Here is a 22,953-nt window from a genome sequence, read left to right on the forward strand (position 1 = left end):
GGTAGATATTTTATTAAAGCTGTTTATTTGTAAATGCCTTTACTCCCTTACTTGTGTAACTTAAACTAAGGGGTTTTTTATTTGTGTTTTGACATTAATGTATAATATTACATTTCCAGTTTCTTGTCTTGAATGACTGGCTGAAACAGTCTCATGTGGTTTACTGTTCAATATTATTGGCTGTAAAATCAGTGGGTAATTAAATAAATCAGGCAATAAAATCTGCCCTTGGTCAGAATTGCTGCTTTTAAAGTTATCTGATCTGTATCGCGTCTCTCATTTGATCACTCTCCAAGAAGGATTTACTACCTTAAAAGGTAAAAACAACTACTGTTTTTTCTTAAGCAGTAGTTGTGTAAAAACTACCCTTCAGTCAGAAATTTCCCTTCTGCAAAATAACTCTCTAAATCTTTGTTTTGGGAGAATTGTATCACTGTCTTGCTAAGTTTTCTGTATCTTAGACATAATTGTAACACCTTTGCTTTAAAATAAATCACAATTTAGCACAATAGATATGTTGTAATTTGTGTTAAAATGTATTCAAGTAGTGGATGAAGCACTTAGATCAAGGCACAAAACTGTGCATTGTGTTACAAACCTCATTACTTTGCATTAGCATTTTATTCTTTGCATTTAGCAGAGCAGATACAGTATTGTCATGGATCAAACACTGGCAGGGCTGGTATAGCTGAAAGGGTACAACTTCTCTAGTGTGGACGCAGGTATAAAGGTGTTTATACCAGAAAAGTTTTTATTCCCACAAGGAAAGGGAAATAAGCAATAGTGGGGTAAGGCATCTTAATATCGATGTATCTGTGTCCACACTGGAGGGGTTGTACCACTGTAACTGTGCAACTTTGGGGCTAGGGGTTTGTCCCCAGGAGAGAGTTGCACTGGTCTAACTTACGGTATTAATTGAAACCAATAAAGGTATAGATGTAATTGTTTTGTAAAAAATCACACCCCTGATTGACCTAGTTTTACTCGTGCATAACCTGTTTAGAGACCAGGCCTCAGTCCTGGTCTACCCAGGAAAGTTTTTTTTCGGTATGAACTAAGGTGTGATTTTAAACAGATAAAGTTCTCCCAGTATCACACACACACACCCCTCCATTGTGGATGTTCTTATTCTAGTATAAGGGTGTTTACACAGTGGTGGGATATGCTGATAAAACTTTCCCAAGTAGCAAAGGTCTGAGTGCCTCAGAGCAGAGACCATATCTTCTGTGTATTTACAGAGCTGAGCCTATGGTCAGTGCTTAACAAGTAATTAATAAGCTGCATCTCTTACTCTGGCCATAGATGCATGTACAGACTGTGGAATGTTGTACAACTGTACACAGTTGTTGCATGATCATGTAATGAAACAACTTGTAATATAGATAGGAGAAGGCCTGTTAAGTCCCCTCTGGTCCATCTACCAGGGCTAGCACAGGTTTGGCCCCCACAGGAAATTTTCTAGGGGTTTGTAGCGACCCTTCCGCTTAGCTGTTCACAACCTTTTTTTCTCTTTCTCCTCCCTTTTGTTGGTCTTTTAGTTCTTACTTTAAACTTAAATTATCCCACAGTGTAAGTTATTATTTCTGGTCATTTCATTTCTGGGTAGGGAAGGAGAAAAATTAACCCAAACAATTTGATACATTGGTACTTTTTGTCAGGTGTGTTTTCCTTGGGTGGGGCTGACTTTGGATTGATTTGTATACTTCCTCTGTTGATTTGCATATGTGAATGTTAGGGGGGGGGTTGGTTTGGTTCGGGTGGGGAGAGTTGGTTGGGGAGAGGAAAGCAGTTGCATATTTATTCCTTCTGGATCCAGTATGCTCAAGTTACATGTCAGAAGACAGTTTCTCTCTCTGCTGATTCTGCAAACTCCATCTGAGAGCTGAGACTCCAGCTGGGCTTTTACTGCCTCTCAAACAAGAATATAGCTGTTGATTCTGTCAATGCTGTGTGAGACAAAACCGAAGGCACCTTCTGCCCACCACCTGTCACCAATCCTCCTCACTCTGCTTAGACCCCTTTTCTTCCTTCACCCATCTCAATAACTATGGTTCCATATGCTCTTGTGCCCAACTTTTGGTCCACGACTGTTTTTGTGTTTCTATTCAGGCTCTCCAGGGAGGGATATTGTCTTAGTATTTGTTTAATAAAGTGTTGGGCACATTTCTGGCACTCTGTTATTAACAGCTTCAGGCCTGATAGGAGTAAAAATTTGTTTGTGTCATTGTAGTCAGCCAATATGACTCAGTGACATAGGGAGTGGAGATGGTGAGTAAGAAGAGTCTGTTTTTACATAGTCACTTTTCTGACCACAGTTTAAAGGTGACTGAGAATCTGTGTTAGCTGATTTTGGGTTTTTTAAGCTTCTCAACTTTGTTATCTTAATAACAATTACCTGCCAGAGAGACGGGGGACGGATAACAATTCCTAGTCCATACAGCTGACGTTCCTGCCAGTGCAATTGTGTGTAAGCAAACTATATGTTTAAAATCAACAGACTTGCACACTTAGACATCAGGGTGTTTGGGATTAATCTAGGACTCTGATCTAGAGTTTGACGTGGATCAAGACTGTGGATGAGATTTGGATTTAGCGGACTCTTTCTTCAGTTTTTGTTGTTGTTTTCCCCCACTTCCCATCCCCACCCAGAACCTTTGGTTGTGGGCCAGTTTTGGAGGCAGGCATATTCTTCAGCCTTTGTTTTAAGAACTGTTAATTACTGACAGTTAATGATCACTACTCTCTCTGGACTGAGACATCCCCCTGGTTAGAGCATATCCCAGGAGGGTCAGAAGCTGATACTTCTTGAGGCCTTTAGGGAAATTCAAGAGACTGATTAGTTGATCCTTTATTGAGATGAGATGTCTGTCTCAGTAGCTAGGGCCCTGGTTTATGACCCATATCGTTTGACAGCACTGTTGCCTACAGAATTTTGTAGCCATTTAGTAGCTGGGTCAGGCTACGTATCAGAAAGAAAACCCCGTTTCCCTGTGGCTTTAATGCTGGATTAACGGCACAACTCTGCTGTGTAATCAGTCAATGGTGGTTTTGTTACTAAACCTGAGAGAAATTCTTGGGCTGATTAGAGATGCTGTGATTGTGACTTGCAGGGAAATTCAAGGACAGTCTCACTGGTGATTCAGGAAGTAAGAAGGGCCATGAGAACAGCTAGTGTGAGGAGGCTGTGGCAGCAGGCATGGAGACAGCCCTGACCCAAAAGGAGGAAATGAAAAAGGCAGAGTTTTATCTTTAGAAATGATTCAGAGTGATAGATGATGAAAGTGGATGTCACACATTGTACACAGAGCCTGAAACAAATCTAATGGGAGACTGGGAAGGTTAGAGAAGGGAAATGCTAGAAAGTAGGGGCCAGTGCACGTGAAAAACACTGCACTATTTCAGTGTCTGTTAGAGTGGATGGAAATCTTTCCATTTATTTCAGATCAGATTAGGCCCACTTTGAGAACATTCTCACTGGCCCTTGTGGATCCAGAGTTGTTTTTCCCATCTCCTGAATGTTCTTTTGACTGACAAGTCACTGGGTTTCCATTGGCCACTCATATCTACCTATATTTGCAATATTTTAAGCATATTAAGGGGCATGTACTTGATTTGGGGGTCACTTTGTGAGGGTGCTTATCATTTGTGTTCTTATGGAGAGGTTGGTGCTCTGAGTGCTTCATTAGATTAGTATGAGCAAGGAGCTCATTAACTGAAGATACACGGGTTTGATTATTGGATCTTGGTTGGTTATGGGTAGGATAGAGGGGCTTTAGCAGAGTGATTGAGGCCACTCAAGACAATGTACGACCCTAGGCAAAACTTCGGTGTGCCACCCTGCATCCTACACCCTAGAACAGAGGTTCTCAGCCAAGAGGACAAGGACTTTCTGTGGGGGGTGCGGTGAGCCTTCTGATGGTTCAATGGTTATGGCAGAAGTGGAGGGCCCAAGCACCAGGTCGCAGTGCCACTCACTCAGGTTTGGCCTGGCCACCACCTCACGATGGGAGGACGGCTGGGTGAAATTTGAGTGGGTGGCATTGCAACCTGGTGCATGTGGTCATAGGACCACTCAGGTTTGGCCCTGCTGCCCTAGGCAGAATCTGCTGCTTTGTTACCTGCACACATTAGGGCACCCCACCTTTTCCCAGACCGTAGGGCTTCAGGCCTAGCCCAGTTAATTTAGGCACCCCCACCTTTTCCCAATTTGTAGGGCTCCAGGCGAAAAGCATCTACTCTTACCCAATTCGTAGGGCTCAGGGTGTAACTAACCTGGACAACTTACTCACAACCTTTCCAAATACCTAGGGCTCCGGTTGTATACTGCTTCTGCAGGCGTGCAGGACCTTTTGCCAGTGAAAGAGCCTTACACGCTAATATCCTTAACCTCTATTAACAATCACCAAAAAACAGAATGCACATGCTATACGTACACTGCTCATCACTCCCAGATGAACTTTTCTTGATGACCAGTCAGGATCAGGTCCATCTGGGGGACTCCAGTTTCTGCACAGCGTCATTGGCAGAGTGCTGAGGTCTGGCAGCTCTGGTCTTTGGGGTTGTGTCCTGGAGTTGGTGTCAAAGAACTTCCTTTTGGACCCCAGTTTATATAGTGAAATTTGAATCCTTTTTAGCTATACTTTAACCAATCATTATACTAAAATTTTATTAACCAATCCCAACATAGTGTCACAAAATTCTTTAACCAATCCTACCCCACCACCTTAATTAATTTACACCTAGCAAAATTAATTATGTAACGGAGAGAAAGAATTAAAGAACCAGACAGAGATCGTACAGATAAAAAATAGGAAAGTGGGGACCATAATGACAAAAAATAAAGAAATGAGGATTTCACAACTACAGCTATTGATAAGTGATTTCTTGAGAGATAGAATGCTATCAAACTAAGTTTTCTTTAACCATCTTAAGATCTGTTTCTTTATCTGGCGATAGTGGGTGCCATTAGGACGGGGTCTCCTTCTAAACAGCCGGATATTCCATTGTTTTTACATAATTTAGATGGAATGTGAGGATGTGACTTCCTGCTTCTTAGCTAATGGCTGCTGCTTGGCTGTCTTTTAATCTGGCTGCAGACGAAAGCCTTCGGCTTTAGGCCTTACAATATGGCTGCAGACAAAGGCCTTATCCTTACAGCCTAGGCAGCTGCTTTGTTTGCCTATAGAGTGGCCCCTGCCCAGGACTGGAATAGAAGGGAGTGTTTCAGGGGAGGACTGAAGGGCACTGACAGAGCAGTGTATGACCCGACTGTAACAGCAGAGGGTTCTTTCCAACAAGGCTTTGGAGTGGATGCCAGAGCGCGGAGTAGTGGAGCGCAGGTTTTCGCCTGGAGCTGGAGCGGAGCCGGAGCACAGCTCCAAAGCCCTGCTTTCCAAAGTGTACTTTCCAAAGATGCTGGAAACTTCCACTCTCATTTCTACCTACTCTGCTCACACTTGCCTCAGAGCCAGATGCCTCCCTCTCCATTTAATTCTAATTCTCTTGTCATCCCTGGGCATTTCTGACATCCACCCCTTAAGAAAACAACTTCTTCTCTTGACTTCCTTTCCTATGGCTTGACCCTATTTTCTCTGCCTTTTGCTCCCTGTTCTCACCACCTACTGCAGGAGGTGGACATGCGTCTTTGCTAGTAACTTGTGTAACTCTCTCAAATATGCCACGGTCTATTCCTTCCCTGACATGCTTCTCTTCTGCCCATCCTCCATGCTTAGCCTTCTAGTTGACTCTTACCAAAGTGCTTGAGATACTCTTGCCCTGGTCTTTTTTTTTTTTTTTTTTTTTTAGTTACAGTTAATTTAGAACTCAACGTCTATGAATACATCAAATTATTTCTTATTGTACAGTACCTTGTATTTGTGAACACTGACAAAATAAGTATTTAATGCCACTTTTGCTTCATTCATCGCTAAAAAGGTAAATTGTGGCCAGATGCTTCACACAATTAATATTAACAAAGGGAGAGAACAGAGGGCAGAATCGGGAAGGTACAAGTTAAATAATATTTAGATGTACCCAGTTGAAAAGGCCTGATAAAATTTTCCCTACAGTACTTAAAAAAAATCCAAAGTAATCTCTGAACCATCAGCAATTATCTTTGAGAATTCACGGAGGATGGGTGAGGTTCCAGAGAACTGGAGAAGGGCAAACATAGTACCTATCTTTAAAAAGGGGAACAAAAATAGACCTGTCAGCCTCATTTTTGATACCTGGAAAGATACTGGAACAAATTATTAAACAATCTGTTTGTGAGCACCTAGAGTATAACAAGATGATAAGTAATAGCCAAGATGGATTTGTCAAGAACAAATCATGCCAAACCAAACTAATTTCTTCTTTGACAGGGTAACAAGACTAGAAGATTGGAGGGGGCGGGAAGAAGGGGGAGAGAAGCAGTAGACATGATATATCTTTAGTATGGCTTTTGACATAGTCTCACATGACATTCTCATAAGCAAACTAAGGAAATATGGTCCAGATGAAATTACTATAAGGTGGGTGCACAACTGATTGTAAAACAATACTCAGAGTAGTTATCAATGGTTTGCTGTCAAACTGGGAAGACACATCAAGTCAGATCCTGCAGAGGTCTGTCCTGGGTGATGGACTGGAAGTACACTTACAATATTTGTGGATCACAACACTCTGGGAGGGGTTGCAAGCACTTTGGAGGACAGAATTAAAAGTCAAAATTACCTTGATAAACTGGAGAATTGGCCTAAAATCAGTAGAATAAAATTCAATAAAGGCAAGTGCAAAATACTACACTTAGATAGGAAAATCAAATGCACAAAACCAGATTGGGAATAACTGGCTGGGCAGCAGCACTGCAGAAAAGGATCTGGGGATTAAGGTGAATCACAAATTGAATATGAGTCAACAATGCAATGCTGTTGTGAAAAAGGGGAAATGTAATTCTGGGGATGTATTATCAGGGCAGTCATATGTAAGACGTGGGAGGTAATTGTCCCACTTTACTGTGCACTGGTAAGGCTTCATGGAGTATTATGTCCAATTCTGGGCCCCACGCTTTAAGAAAGATGTGGACAAATTTGAGAGAGTCCAGAATAGAGCAACAAAAGTAGGAGGTTGGAAAACATGACTTATGAGGAAAGATTGAAAGAACTGGGCATGTTTAGTCCAAAGGAAAGAAGGCTCAGGGGTGAGCTAAGTCTTCACATGTGTAAAAAGTTGTTGTAAAGAGGACAGTGATCAATTGTTCTCCATGTCCACCAATGATAGAACAAGAATTGGCTTTGTTTGCAGCAAGGGAGGCTTAAGCTGTATATTAAGATTTAGGCTGTATATTAGGAAAAACTTTCTACGTATAAGGATAGTTAAGCTTAAGCAATGAAACAGGCTACTTAGGGAGGTTGGGGAATCCCCATCATTAGACGTTCTAAAGAAGAGATTAGACGAGCATCTGTCAGGGATGGTCTATGTATACTTGGTCCTGCCTCAGTGCAGGGGGGTGGACTAGATGACCTCTTGAGTTTCCTCCCATCCCTACATTGCTGTGATTATATGCCTGAATTTTATCTGCCATCATATGGCCCATTTTTCTAGCTTTCCGAGGTCCTTCTGATGATGTTCATGTCTTTTCTGGCCTTGACTAACCTAAATAATTTTATGTCATTTGCAAATTTTGCTACTTGAATGCACACCTCCTCTTCAGGATCATTAATAATAAAATCTTAAGTTGCCCCACTGTTTATCTTTTGCCATGCTACAAATTGGCCATTTATTTCTATTCTTTGTTTTCTTTTTCTTAACTCATCTTTAATTCACACAGTGCTTTACCTTCCACTCCACGACTTAGTTTCCTTAATAGTCATGTGGGGGACTTTGCCAAAGGCTTTTTGAAAGTCCAGATAACCTATATTGACTTGTTCTCCCTTTAATTACTATTTTGCTGACATGTTAGAAGAATTTGAATAGAACTGCAATAGAATAGATAGTAATGTAATCACAAGGTGATCTATTATCCTTGCCATACTCCACCTCACTCCAAACCCACCTTGCAGTTTATTACCCATTGCATCACTGCTAAATGCAGACTGTAAATGTGTTGGGGCAGGTTCCCTTGTCCTTTTTGTCTCTGTTCAGAGTTTAGCATAACTTTAGTCTCTTTAAAAATAACAGAATAATCTGAATTTCAATCTCATCTACAAACCATTGTTTTCTCCCTTACCTTTGCCCCTGCATTTTTCTCTTCCTTGGCTGTTATTTAACTTTGGTAAAGCATTTTGAAATACACCTCTACCCCGATATAACGCTGTCCTCGGGAGCCAAAAAATTTACCGCGTTATAGGTGAAACCGTGTTATAGCGAACTTGCTTTGATCCACCAGAGTGCGCAGCCCCGCCCCTCCCGGAGCACTGCTTTACCGTGTTATATTTGAATTCGTGTTATATCGGGTCGTGTTATATCAGGGTAGAGGTGTACTTTTGTATCGAAGACACTAACGTTATGTTGTATCATAATTATAGGAACTGCAGACCAGCCGTTTGAGGTGCACTGGCAAAGTTGTGTGGGGCTGAGGACTGGGGAAGCAGGTGGAGCTGCAGGTCAGGAATAAGGTGCTTTGACAGAGCTGTGTTGTAGAAAGGTCTGCACCATTTTTGCCTGGCTTTAGGGAGCATTGTTTGTCCTTCTCTTACATAGGGTGCCCAGATGTCCCGCTTTTATAGGGACAGTCCCGATTTTTGGGTCTTTTTCTTATATAGGCTCCTATTACGCCCCCATCTCTGTCCCGATTTTTCACACTTGCTGTCTGGGGACCCTACCCTTACATGAGAATCAAACTTCGGCCCAATCATCTGACAAGAATGCTAAATCTAGAGTAAAAAAAGACAAACATACGTGGTAGGAATTGAGCTGTGTCACAGTCATACAATTAAGGTGGATTTTCTTCTCTCTTGAGGAGTGTTTGTCAATGAGGATATAATGGAGCCAAAGAACCAATGTCAAGTACTCTGCTGTGCTTGTGAGTGACAGGGCTGGATTCCAGAGAGAAGTTGGACTCTCAGGTAGAGCACTATTAACCTCTAAGAGCATGTTCCACAGGGGAAATTCAAGCCCAAGAAATCTTTCCTTCTGATTCTGCTGCTTGACTCCTTTGCTCAGGAATGTGCTCCCTGAAAGATAGGCCATTACTTCCTTATACCTCAGCTGAACTTTGAGCTGCTTGTTCAATGTTGGAAGGCAATTAAACTAACATATAGCCAAGTCCACGTTGGCGGGTTTATGATGTTTAATGTTTATACAATACAGATAACACAATATCATTAAAATCAGCTGTAGGTCATAAACCAGCTATAGACAATAAACTATCAACAACTTGTTCCTAGTGCTGGTGGTTATTAGTCCCCAGTGATGGCAGCTGACAATATTGACTGCAAATCCTTTTTAAAAGAAGCCAACCCTGAAGAAATCCACTTGCCTCCATTTGAGCACTATGGCAGAACAATGTTTGTAAATACCATAGGAGTAGAACTGTATGGAGGACAGAAATTCTGTTTCGTGGAGGATTTAAAGATTTTGAAATATGGCTTTATTCTCCATCAGAATGAAAACCCAAAACTTAGAAATTCTCCCTGAAGGAAAACTTGGGTTGATCAAAATGTTTTGTTTGGACAAGATTGAAAAGTTTTGGTTTTGACTTTTAAAATGCTTTGTTGTATTATAGTATATAAAGTAAAAAAATTCAAAATCAAAAAGTTGTTTCAAAACAAAAAATATCAAAATGTTTCATTCAGAAGGTGTCAAAATGGGACACTCTGACATTGTTGGGACTCTGTTTCCGTCCAAAAATAAATTCGGGTGAAATTGGGTAAATTGGACAAAGCATTTAGATTCAAGGAACTGCGCATTCTGACAAAATATGGTTCCATAGATGTTTCTCCAACACATCTACATTGGAACTTAGCCTCAGGAGGGCAGGAGCATCACTCCAAAACCCTGCATGCACTGGTATTGAATGGGATAAAGCTTCTGGCTAGTGACTTGTTGCATGATGTCTTGAGGATTAGAAGAGCTAGCCTGCATCAGCAGCATCAAGGCAGTAGGGCAGCCATCACACAAGGGATTGCAGCTCTGTTGTATGGTGTCCCAGATTGCACTGCATGAGGATGTCACAATTTGGAGTAAGGGAAGTGGAAGCTCAAATGCCACAGGTTTGCTATTGCAGAGCAGAGCCAAGACAGAGTTTATTGTTATGACTGGGCAGCCCTTCCTATACTGATGTTCTTCCATCAACATAAATAAAAGGAATCCATCCAACGTACATTAAGCCACATTCATGCTTTGTTTTTTATCCTTTCTTCTTTCACACATGAGACAGACCGAGGATGTTTTCCTGGCACTTGCGCTGTGTTCAATCTGATATTCATGGATTTGAGAAGTTCTGTTTCCTTCAGCAGTAGGAAGCCAGAGACTGCTCTAAACAGGCCTTCCCTCCCCAATCTATTATTCAGAGTGGGATGGGGGATGTTCTCTTGGCCTAATCTTCCTATCCCTATTTAACTTTTCTCTTTTGGGGTAGGACCTGGACTAGGAGAATCTGCCCTCCTAATTCCCTTTCTTTGTGCTCCCCTTCTGCACAGTCAGGAGGTAGCTTTGTCCAGGAGAGGCTGCAACCTCTAGCTTATCTCCTTCAGTAAATTCCAATTCAATAATACTTTTTGTCATGATACCTATGATGAATGTGACAAATATGTAAGAGAGCCAACCCTCTGAGAGCTCTGTTAGAGGTGGATACAGTATCTCAAGCATCTGCCAAGATGAGGCTTCAGTGTATTTGGATTTCTGTGTGACTTCGTGTCATTATTGCCCATACCTGATTCAGTTTGCTACATAGTGTAATGCTGTATCTCTCTGTTTCTTCACTTATTCCTCATTGCTTTTAATTTAAGAGCCTTTTAAATTTCCTGACAGATTGAAACATCTTTCTTGCACTGGGTATTAGAGTAGAAGATTTGTGTGTGTGCCTCAGTTTTTCTTATCTCACTTTGTTTGCAGTCATTATTGTCTTGAGTTATGCCTGGTATCTTCCACTTTCCACTCCTAGTTTATGGTCTCTGATATTGTATTTGGTGAAAGTCTGTCTTATGTCACCATAGCATAATATGCAGAAGTATCTTCTAGTGTGATCATTCTGCGTAAGGCTCTCCTGTGCAGGGGTAGTCAATTTTTTTTGTCAAGGTCCAAATTTCTTGGTCAAGGTATAGTCAAGGGCCAGACTCCAGAGAAAATAATAATAAAAATTTAACAATAATAATAATAATTAGTAATTAATAAATAAATAAAAAAACATTTTGAGGTCCATTCAAAAGCATCTGGTGGTCCAGATTTGGCCTGTGGTCCGCCTATTGACTGTCGCTGGTCTACTGTGTTTAAGTGTTAGAGTATCTTGAGCATCAGTTGGCTTTGGATGAGGTTATTTGCGCCTACTGATCAGGAGCTTAAAGTGCCCAGACCTAATTGTAATGTACAGGTCTGTCTCATCTTACGCAGGGGTTCCGTTCCGCGGTTAGCATGTAAAACGAAAACCACGTATAGCCAAAATTCCATTGAGTTCAATGGCGGGCGAAATTGCCCGCACTACAGGTATAGTATTAAAATTGTTATTTTTCTCTTTTTGTTTGTTTGTTTTTGTTTTTGCCGACCGCGTAAAGTTGAAATCATGCATGTTAAATGCGCGTAAGATGCGACAGACCTGTATAATTTTTTTTTGTAAAAATTTAAATGAAAAATCAAAATTTGGAAAAATTCAGCTCTAGGGTCTGCAGTGTTTTTCTCCCAACACCCTATTGACAATTCTTTCATTAATTGTAGAGAAGATAAAAGTAGTCCAGGATTTTGGGGATATAAAACTTGCTTTAGTTGTTACCAAACACTTCAGCAATTTTTTTGGCAGGGAAGCTTAACTGTGTAGTGAATTACTAAACAAGAATAGACTTTAAGGTCCATTATGGTACGTGTTTCCATATTGCTGTTATCTTACTGTTTTTTATTTATATTTTTATATATATATATATATATATATATATATACACACACAGTTACTATGTGAAAGTCAAAATACTTCACTAAAATTAATTTCCCACCTCAACACAAGCATGGTGTTTAGAAAAAAATGATTCTCCTTTTTTGTTTACTTCATAGGGGCATATCATGCAGACATACATTGTTGAGGATAATGATGACACTTTGCAATTAGATTGCTCCAACCCCATCCAACCCCACCCCTGAAAATCTCCAGTACAATAGCACTTTCCTCAATATTGTAGTGATAGCCTAAAACAACTAATGTTGTGATCCTACTCAGATAATCTCTGCTACAATGAACACCTCATTGAAAGCTTTGCAATGGTGTTTCAGTCTTATACTGTATTTCTGTGGCACTTAGTAAATGGAAAAAACATAGTCTCATCAGTTTTTGCTGTAAGAGATCATGTTCCCTTAGAGTGCAAAAGCTTGTTACTGGCCTTCCTCAAAATAATATATATGAATGGAAGAAAAGGGAAGTTGATAGTAATGAGAAACTAGGAATTGTAAAAAATTGATAAAGGAAGCAAATGGACACTGCAATATCCGTGGCCGGTAGAGTTAAAAAAAAATAAGAAGGAGTTTAAGCATATTAGAAATAAAAAGAATCCTAACAATGGTATTCATAGAATATTACGGTTGGAAGAGACCTCAGGAGGTCATCTAGTCCAATCCTCTGCTCAAAGCAGGACCAACACCAACTAAATCATCCCAACCAGGGCTTTGTCAAGCCAGGCCTTAAAAACCTCTAAGGATGGAGATTCCACCACCTCCCTAGGTAACCCATTCCAGTGCTTCACCACCCTCCTAGTGAAATAGTGTTTCCTAATATCCAACCTAGACCTCCCCCACTGCAACTTCAGACCATTGCTTCTTATTCTGTTATCTGCCACCACTGAGAACAGCCTACCTCCATCCTCTTTGGAAACCCCCTTCAGGTAATTGCAGGCAGCTATCAAATCTCCCCTCACTCTTCTCTTCTGCAGATTAAACAAGCCCAGTTCCCTCAGCCTCTCCTCATAAATCATGTGCCTCAGCCTCCTAATCATTTTTGTTACCTTCTGCTGGACTCTCTCCAGTTTGTCCACATCCCTTCTGTAGTGGGGGGGCCCAAAACTGGACGCAATACTCCAGGTGTGGCCTCACCAGTGCCAAATAGAGAGGAATAATCATTTCCCTCGATCTGCTGGCAGTGCTGCTACTAATGCAGCCCAATATGCCATTGGCCTTCCTGGCAACAAGGGCACACTGCTGTCTCATATCCAGCTTCTCATCCACTGTAATCCCCAGGTCCTTTTCTGCAGAACTGCTGCTTAGACAGTCGGTCCCCAGCCTGTAGCGGTGCATGGGATTCTTCCTTCTTAAGTGCAGGACTCTGCACTTGTCCTTGTTGAACCTCATCAGATGTTTGGTTTTTTTTTTTTTTGGCCTAATCCTCCAATTTGTCTAGGTCACTCTGGACCCTATCCCTATCCCTTCCCTTCCCCTCCCAAGTTTAGTGTTATCTGCAAATTTGCTGAGAGTGCAATTCATCCCATCATCCAGATCATTAATAAAGATGTTTAACAAAACCGGCCCCAGGCCCGACCCCTGGGACACTCTGCTTGATACCTGCTGCCAACTAGACACTGAGCCATTGATCACTACCCGTTGAGCTCGACAATCTAGCCAGCTTTCTATCTTGGTCTATTACTATATGGAAATCATAGAATTATCAATAATAATGCAGAAAAGGCTGAAAGGGTCAATAAATATGTCTCTTCTGTATTTGGGGGGGGAGGAGGGGGGAACTGATATCACTCTTTCCATTCCACTAGTATCTCAGCAGGATGTTAAACAGCAGCTACCAAAGTTAGACGTTTTTAAATCAGCAAGTGTGATAACTTGTGTCCCAAGAGTTTTAAAAGAGCGGGCTGAGGAGCTTACTGGACCTTAAAGTTGCTTTCACTAAGTCTTGGAACACCAGGAAAGTTCCAGAAGACAGGAAGGAAGCTAATGTTGTGCTAATGTTTTAAAAAGGGTAAATAGGATGACCTGGGTAATTATAAGCCTGTCAGTATGATATCGATCCCAATCAAGATAATGAGGTGGCTGATGTGAGACTCAGTTAAGAAATAAAGGAGAATAATATAATTCATGCCAATCAGCATGGGTTTATGAAAAAACAGATTCTGTCAAACTAACTCATTACCTTTTTTTTTGATGATCTTACAAGCTTGGTTGATAAAGGAAATAGTGTGTTAATTGTAATATACTTCAATTTCTGTAAGTCATTTGATTTGGTATCGCATGATATTGTGATTGAAAAGCTAGAACGATCTAAAATTAACTTTGCACACATTAAATGGATTAAAAACTGACTAACTCATAAGTGTCACAATGTAGTTTTAAATGGTGAATCATCTTTAAATGGTGTGGTGTTAAGGGTGTTGAGATTGGTTCTTTACTATATGCTGCTTAACATTTTTATTAATGACCTGGAAGAAAACATTAAATCATCATTGATAAAGTTTGCAGATGACTCAAATTGTGGGAGTGGCAAATAATGAAGATGACAGGTACCCTACACAGAGCAATCTGGATCACTTGGTAAGCTGGGTGCAATAAAACAGTGTGTTTTAATATGGCTATAAGTAAATGCCTACATCTAGAAACAAAGAATGTAGGCCATGCATTCAGGACAGGGGACTCTATCCTGGGAAGGGAGCGACTCTGAAAAAGGTTTGGAGGTCATGGTGGATAATCAGCTGAACATGAACTCCCAGTGCAATGCTATGGCTAATGCAATCATTGGATCCATGAATGGGTATCTCAAATAGGAGTAGAGAAGTTATTTTACTTCTCTGTTTAGTACAACCACTGCTGGAATACTGTGTCCAGTTCAGGTATCCACAATTCAAGAAAGATAAATTGATAAATTGGAGAGATTTCAAAGAAAAGCCACAAGAAAGATTAAAGGATTAGAAAACATGCTTTATAGCGATAGACCGTCGAAGCTCAATCTATGTAGCTTAACAAAGAGAATGAGAAGGGGTAACTTGATTACAGTTTATAAGTACCTACATGGGGAACAAATATTTAATAATGGGCTCTTCAGTCTAACAGAGAAAGGTATGACTTCATTTTAATGGCCGGAAGTTGAAACTAGACAAATTCAGACTGGATATAAGCTATACATTTTTAACAGTGAGAGTGAGTAATCATTGAAGCAATTTCCCAAGAGTCGTGAGGTGTTCTCCATCACAACAATTTTTAAATCAAGACTGGATGCTTTATGCATTACTTTGGGAATTTCTATGGGCTATGTTACACAGGAGGGCAAACTAGATGATCACAGTGGTCCTTTCTGGCCTTGGAATCTGAGAACCTTGATATACTGCAGTGGTTTCCAGACTGTAGTCCATCAGCCAGTGGTGATCTATGCACACACAATAGCAGTTTGAAGAAAGGTGTTTGGTCATATAGTGCTGGCTCCTCATTAGTTCCTCCTCCTAAATTACACTTTTTAAGGTTTTAAATATGTCCGTAATATGAATTTCCTATGGAAGCTATTATATATTTGAAACAAGGATACTACACAATTATGAAAATGAGAGAGGAGGTGCTGAACATGACAATTTCTCTGCTAAGGTCCCTGACATAATATTCTCTTTAAATTATGAATTTCCAATTGGCAGAGTGAGGTGCAAGCCCTCTATAGTTAAATACTTATTAGACGGTTCTTTAGTTAAATGTGTGTTTTATTTCAGCATCTTAACTGATGATGATGAAGAAATCTACAGAACTGAAGATTGTGAATTTGCAGCCAAGAAAAGGAAAAAAGACCATTTTCGGAATCACGCAAAATCACAATGTAAGACTAGATTGCTTTTAGTTCTAGTTTGGACGATGTTTTATAACTTTGAAGTATTTAAATATTTCTCTTAAGCTTACTCATAAGGACATAATTCGCTAATCCTTATTAGTACTGCTTTTACAAAAACTCAGTATTAATAATGCATACATAAATGATACAGCTTTTCTAAACTACTCTATCATTAATCAGTGAGCATAAGATCTTGATGATCCCATGAAATTACATTTGTGAATTGTGAAATCACTTTAATAATCAAAGTCTACTGATGCTGCTTTTATTTTCTTTTTCTGGGGGAATTTTACTTTAAACTGAGGTTCTTCTGAATACGTAAGCTTACTTTTTAGTTACTGCCTTTATAAGCATGTGCTAATCTTGTATGTAATTTTAATTCAAGTTGTCAGTAGTGAAACAGCTCTTGGAAAAATGAATTTTTATGGGTCCCCCCCCTTTACTTTTAATCACAGCATCTAGGGTACTTAATGATTTAAAAAAAACCTGGGGGATACAGTGATCCACAATCCTTGAAGACACAGAGCATGGAGGGACAGAAAGGGGCATACAGAACACTGGAGGGGGGGCACAAATTGTTTGGGGTTGAGGGGACAACACGGGAACCCTGGGACAAAGACTGTTCCTGGGGAGACAGCAGAGTATGTGCACAGAATGAGGGTGGGGCCCTGTGTAAATTATGAGATCATGTAATTAAAACCGTATCCTAATATATACTCACAAGAGGGCAGAATATAGCTTGCTGGTGCAGCCTAAAATCTGGAGTTTCCTTACTTTTGAATGCTTGGCTTTGCAACCTAAATAATTTTCTTTTTGTTTAGTTTTTTTGTATGTGTAATTTACTACATGGTATAAAATTTTTGTAAGTGCCTAAGTCACTTAGGTACTTTTGGAATTGTTTATCCATCAGCTGTTTCAAACTTTTGTAAGTAGCCTTCATCTTAATATCTTAAAAAAACCTCTCATTTGCAGAGTTTTATCAAGAATGATACATTTGCGTAAATTATGTAATAAATATTACCCAATGTGCTGAAAGTTAAAATTGTTACATTAATTTATTTGTTTTTAGGTTTTTATCGTGAAAAATGGATCTATGTTCACAAAGAAAGCACCAGAGAAGTAAGTGCCCTAAGCTGTCTTGCAGTCCTTATTTACTGCCTGATTACATGTGGTGTTTAAGTATACATCTTAAGCTTTATCTTCACTGTATGTTAACCTCATGATCAACCCTGGGTCATCGTCCCCCCAGCCCTCCCAACACTGTATTCATTCAGACAGTCTTACGGTGGGGCAGCCATCACACTCGGAACAATAGGGCAGACCACAAGATAATTTTTAACACGTTGCTACCACAAGGTCAGCATAGTTAAAACAAGGGTATCTGTAGCCAGGACCGGCTCCAGGGTTTTTGCCACCCCAAGCGGCGGCAAAAAAGAAAATAAAGCCGTGATTGCGATCGGCGGCAGCTCCACTGCTCCGCTTTCTTCTTCGGTGGCAATTCGGCGGCAGGTCCTTCCCTCCAAGAGGGACAGGGACCCTCCGCCAAATTGCCACCGAAGAGCCCAACGTGCCACCCCTTTCCCTTGGCCGCCCCAAGCACCTGCTTGCTGAGCTGGTGCCTGGAGACGCCCTGTCTGTAGCTGCTCAACAATTGAGATACCATGGTCCTTCAATTAATTCCCATAAGCCCGTTGGGTACATATTCATGTGTTCTATCTTGCCATCTCCCTGAGCCCTGACCAGAAATGGTCTACCTTCACTTCCTTCTACTTAAGAAAGTGCATAGTCCCACCCTGCTTGCAGTTTCCCCAGCTATCCTATCCCCAGTGTTTGAAACAGTGGCCCCTAAGAAGCATGTGTATTGGTATGCAGCCTCCTGGCCTTACAAACGTACCAGAATCTTGGTGCAGCTTTGGACTGAAGTAAACCCACATCTTTAACTGTACAAAGAAGAATGTCAAACTGTACAAAAGGTATATCTGAGGAGCTGCAGGCTCATCAGAGGACTGAGCAGACCAAACAGCAGTGCAGAGAGAGAATAAAGGGGCTCGAGGTAAGCTATTGGAAGACCAGGAAAAAGAATAAGAAGTGTGGTAGTGCCCCAGCAACATGTTCATTTTACAATGAAATGGACTGTGTTCTGAGCAGCCCTGTGAGGAGCATGTAGACCCGTTTCAGCCTGGACTCATTTGCGGAGCTAGGAGGCGTGTGGGTTCAGAATTTGGATGTCCATGGAGATGTGACCTAGCCCAGACAGCAAGGAGAGGGAGAGGCAGAGGAGGATGGCTCTAGCCTGGTCCACAAGTTTGTCTCCGATTCACAAGAGCTGTTCCCTTAAACATCCCAGGAAGAGCACAGTGTATTAGAGGGTATCCACACTGACGAAGCAGGGGAGAAGTCGGCATCTTATCTGATTGCCAACAGATCTGCAGCAGTCTGAAGTTGGCAGTTTACACGGTGCAATGGAAACGCACTTCTAAACCATTATTCGTTCTCACATCTGGGTGCTCTGTCTCTTAAGCGCCAGGGAAGCACCTTACTCAGTTCCATGAATGTGTTTTTCTTCATGTGAAAGTTCTGGGGTCATGGCTAGTCATCCCATGTTTCCGTCATAATGTGCTTGTGTTCCTACCCAGAAGCAATGGTCTGTGAAAGTTCTGGCCTCATGGCTAAGGCTACATTTTCGTCATGGGTATTTTTAGTAAGTCATGGACGGTGCTGACCCTGTTACAGTAGTCCAGCACTAGAGAAGTCATGGTGTTGGGTGGAAGGGGGCCAGGCCACGCGATGCTGGGAGGGGAAGGTTAGTGGGGCTGGCAGGCTCCCTACCTGGCTCACGTGTCCGTGCAGCTCCGAGGCAGTGGAGGGGGACAGGAGGATCAGCGCACTGCTCCCACCACAAGCACTGGCTGCGCAGCTCGCAGCCAATGAGAGCTGCGGGGGCAGGTCCTGTGGGTGCGGGCAGCACGCGGAGCCCCCTGATCTCTCCGCCTAGGAACTGCAGGGCCATGCCAGTGGGAGCTGGGGAGCCCCACCCCCACCCTCTGCCCCTAACCCTGAACCCCCTCCCACACACCCAAACTGCTGCTGCTGGCTGCTGCAGAAGTTACAGAAAGTCATGGATTCCATGACCTCTGTGACAGCCTCACAGCTTACTCATGACCAGTCATCCCATGTTTCCATCATCATGTGCTCCTACCAGCGTGTGCCTGTGCTCCTACCCCGAAGTAGGGGTTATCTGCCATTTAAAAACAGCATAGTCTCAGTCTATACCTCCATGTCCACTTAGCCCTGTTCAATTGCTTTGATGCTACTTCTGGCTGCAAGCTGCTACCTCAATCTCCTCTAGCCCCAAAACAGCCTCTGAAGTCCCTGCCCACATCTAACAGCTAGTGCAGAGACACAAAAACAAAACATCGCATCAATAAAAAGGAGTAGTTCTTGGCCCTGGTGATTAGGTAGCCAAACGGCACACTACTACATCAGCTTGGTTACTGCCAGTAAGTGAATTTTGTGGTCCTAGACTATTTCCTCCCACAATCCCAAGAGCGAACAGACAAGTTGTCCTACAGCACCCTGCAAATGTAAGCACAGAGTGACACAATTAATCTTAAGATACAAGCCAAGATAACTGTATTGCTTGTCACTGCCACATACAATGCCAGTACAGACATAGGATGTGACAGCAGTGTACTGATATCTACAACAATTGTGTAGTAGTGGGGTAGGCTACCAGGCACTTACAAGCACATGTTTACTTACCCCATGGTTCCTGATGAAATTGTGCGCCATTGTAAATGCAGAATTTGCACAGAATTAATGTTCCTTGTGGAATTTTATTTTTCATGCAGAATTTGCGATTTCCACCAAACTGTTTCCATTTTCCAGTTGTGTGTGTTTCAGTTGTATTAGTTATGTATAAATGTAAAGTCTTTGCGAACACATGAGCCTGAACCCACCGCCTCCATTCCCACTTATCACGGTACCTCTCCAGCAGTCCTGCCCACGCCTGGCACAGGGCATGCATACCACCTTCAGAGACAAAAGGGTGTTGGCTGGTGAACCATGTACATGACCCAGCCCACACAAACACACATGTGCGCAATCACTCCAACACACACTCTACCTGGGTTCTCCATTTCCCCATGCTAACCACCATTATCCTACAACTAAACTACCACTAACTCACCAACCCCCCTCCTGCTACAGTGGCGTGACCGTAAAACCTTAAAATACACACAGAAGTTTGAACTTGGACAGGACGTGACAGACAGACACAAAACAGTCCTTAAGGATGCTAGCACTCCCTTACGCCAGGTCGTTACAGTACGTTTGTATAATGACTTTGTTTAAATGAAATATTTAATTTCACTGAAATAGATAACAGTCAACAAAGATACATCAAGTTCTGTAATAATATGCCTAGTAAAAAAATCTGTTTGTCAAAAAACATTTCCTGAATCTTTTTTGTTGTCTCTGTTGTTACAGACATACTTGCTAACAGGTCTTTTGAAATAAATTGCCAAAATAATTGAAACTGGTATGATTAAATTGTTATTTTGACAAATAAAATACACAGAATTTTAAAATATTGTGCACAGAATTTTTTATTTTTGGTTCAGAATTGTCCCAGGAGAATTCACTTGTAATGAAGATAAGGCCTTACTAATGTGTGGCATCACTTAGATACCTTTTAGTTCAAAATGGAGCAGTTGTAGTTTCCTCATCTGCTCTCTAAGGCCTGGTCTACACTAGGAGGTTATGTCGAATTTAGCAGCATTAACTCAAATTAACCTTGCACCCGTCCACACAACGAAGCTATTTATTTCAACATAGAGGTCTCTTTAAATCAATTTCTGTACTCCTCCCTGACGAAGGAAGTAGCGCTAAATTTGACATGGCCATGTCGAATTAGGGTAGGTGTGGATGGAATTCGACGCTAAAAGCTCCAGGAGCTATCCCACAGTGCACCGCTCTGTTGATGCTCTGGACAGCAGTCTGAGCTCGGATGCTCTGACCAGCCACCAGCCACACAGGAAAAGCCCAGGGAAAATTTGAATTCCTTTTCCTGTCTGGCCAGTTTGAATCTCATTTCCTGTTTGGACATCGTGGTGAGCTCAGCAGCACTGGCAACGATGCAGAGCTCTCCAGCAGAGGTGACCATGCAATCGCAGAATAGAAAGAGGGCCCCAGCATGGACTGATCGGGAAGTCTTGGATCTGATCACTGTGTGGGGCGATGAGTCCGTGCTTTCAGAACTGCGATCGAAAAAACGGAATGCGAAGATCTACGAGAAGATCTCAAAAGCCATGACGGAGAGAGGATACAGCCGGGATGCAACGCAGTGCCGCGTGAAAATCAAGGAGCTGAGACAAGGCTACCAGAAGACCAAAGAGTCAGACGGCCGCTCCGAATCCCAGCCCGAGACATGCCGTTTCTATGAGGCACTGCATTCCATTCTAGGTGCGGCCACCACCACTACCCCACCACTGTCCGTGGACTCTGACGATAGGGTATTGTCGACGGCCGCTTCCTCAGAGCTGTTCGCGGATGGGGAAGATAAGGAAGGAGATGAGGATGACGAGGCAGTCTACAGCGCTTTCAACGGTGATTTCCCCGACAGCAAGGATCTCTTCATCACCCTCACGGAGACCCCTGCCAACCCTCCCAAGGCGGTAACCCGGCCCATGAATCAGGGGAAGGATCAGTAGGTAAGTGTTTTTAAACATTTATTTTGAACTGAATAGGAATGGTATCTTAACAATGGGTTTTTCATGATTAGTTTGCCCTAGGCGCTTTAGTTTTTAGTCCTTGTCAGTGCAACTACTGGAAAAGTTTGTCAACATGTCCGGGGATAGAGCAGAAATCCTCCTGGGACATCTCCACGAAGCTCTCCTGGAGGTATTGTGAAAGCCTTTGCATCAGGTTCCTGGGGAAAGTGGCCTTATTGCGTCCTCTATGGTAGGAAACTTTTCCACGCCAGGCTAGCAGCAAGTACTCCGGGATCATTGCCTCGCAAAGCATGGCGGCATACGGCCCTGGTGTTTGCTGGCATTCACGCAGCATGTGGTCTTTCTCTGTCTCCGAAATCCTCATCAGAGTGATATCACTCATGGTGACCTGCTTTGAATTAGGGGAATATTAGTATTGGGACTGATTGCCTGTTCCTTTACATAACTGTAACAGGTGGTTTACAGCCATGCGGTGGAGGCGGGACAGGGGCAGCATGCAGGGATCTTTCCCGGGGACAGCCACGAGGGGGGGTGGGACGGGCAGAGTTCATGCTGGCCGGATTGCCGGCAGCAGGAACTGACCAACGCTAGGAGCATTGCTTGGAACTTGAAAGGAGGGCACTACTATAAATTAAGCTTTAAGTAGCCAAAAGTCTACAGCTTACCATGTCCTCCTGCTAGCTGAATTCTGTTGTCCGGCCCTGCTTGTGTGATCTGTACAGCAAGACCCCAGGCACTCAATGGGAAGGCCAAAAATTCAACTTTGTACTGAGTGTGCATGTGATAGGTACTGTGCATGGTCTTGTTCACAGAGAAAAGACTATGTTCATTGTTCACAAAAAATTATCTTTGTGAGGAATTCACTCCCTTTTTCCCATCCCACAGCTGCGAGTGTCTCCCGAGCTACCCCGGCATCCCCCTCCCAGAGGCTGGCGCAGATCAGGTGACGAAAGAAAAGGACACAGGACGAGATGTTTTCAGAACTTATGGGCTGCTCCTGAGCCAAGTAGACCCAGTGGAGGGAGAACATGTCGCAATACCAGCGATCACACAGCGAACGGGAGGACAGGTGGCGGCAGGAAGACCAGCAGGCAACTCAAACGCTGCTTGGACTAATGAGGGAACAAACGGACATGGTCCGGCGCCTTGTAGATGTTCTGCAGGGCAGGAGGACAGAGCCCCACTGCTTTCTATCTCTAACCGGCCTCCCCCGCCACAAAGTCCCATCCCCCCCCTTACCCAAAGTCCCAAGAAGGAGGGGCGGCAGGGGCCGTGAAAACAGTCACTCCA

The 22,953-nt window shown here is 42.5% G+C and overlaps 1 protein-coding gene across 6 annotated transcripts in view; it reads left to right on the forward strand.

Moving 5' to 3' along the window:
- The window catches only part of FBXO25 (F-box protein 25), a 78,957-nt gene that overhangs the window by 14,440 nt on the left and 41,564 nt on the right, over nt 1-22,953 (forward strand). For 5 of the 6 annotated variants that reach the window (XM_005289665.3, XM_005289667.3, XM_042848776.2 and 2 more), the window contains exons 3-4: nt 15,816-15,919; nt 17,001-17,050. In XM_005289665.3, the coding sequence (XP_005289722.2) occupies nt 15,816-15,919; nt 17,001-17,050 (154 nt within the window). Of the gene's footprint in view, nt 1-15,815; nt 15,920-17,000; nt 17,051-22,953 lie in introns of those variants that run through there. The other variant, XM_065587769.1, reaches the window with a different exon arrangement.

This window comes from Chrysemys picta, chromosome 3, assembly GCF_011386835.1.
Source record: "Chrysemys picta bellii isolate R12L10 chromosome 3, ASM1138683v2, whole genome shotgun sequence".
NCBI classification, from domain to species: Eukaryota; Metazoa; Chordata; order Testudines; family Emydidae; genus Chrysemys; species Chrysemys picta.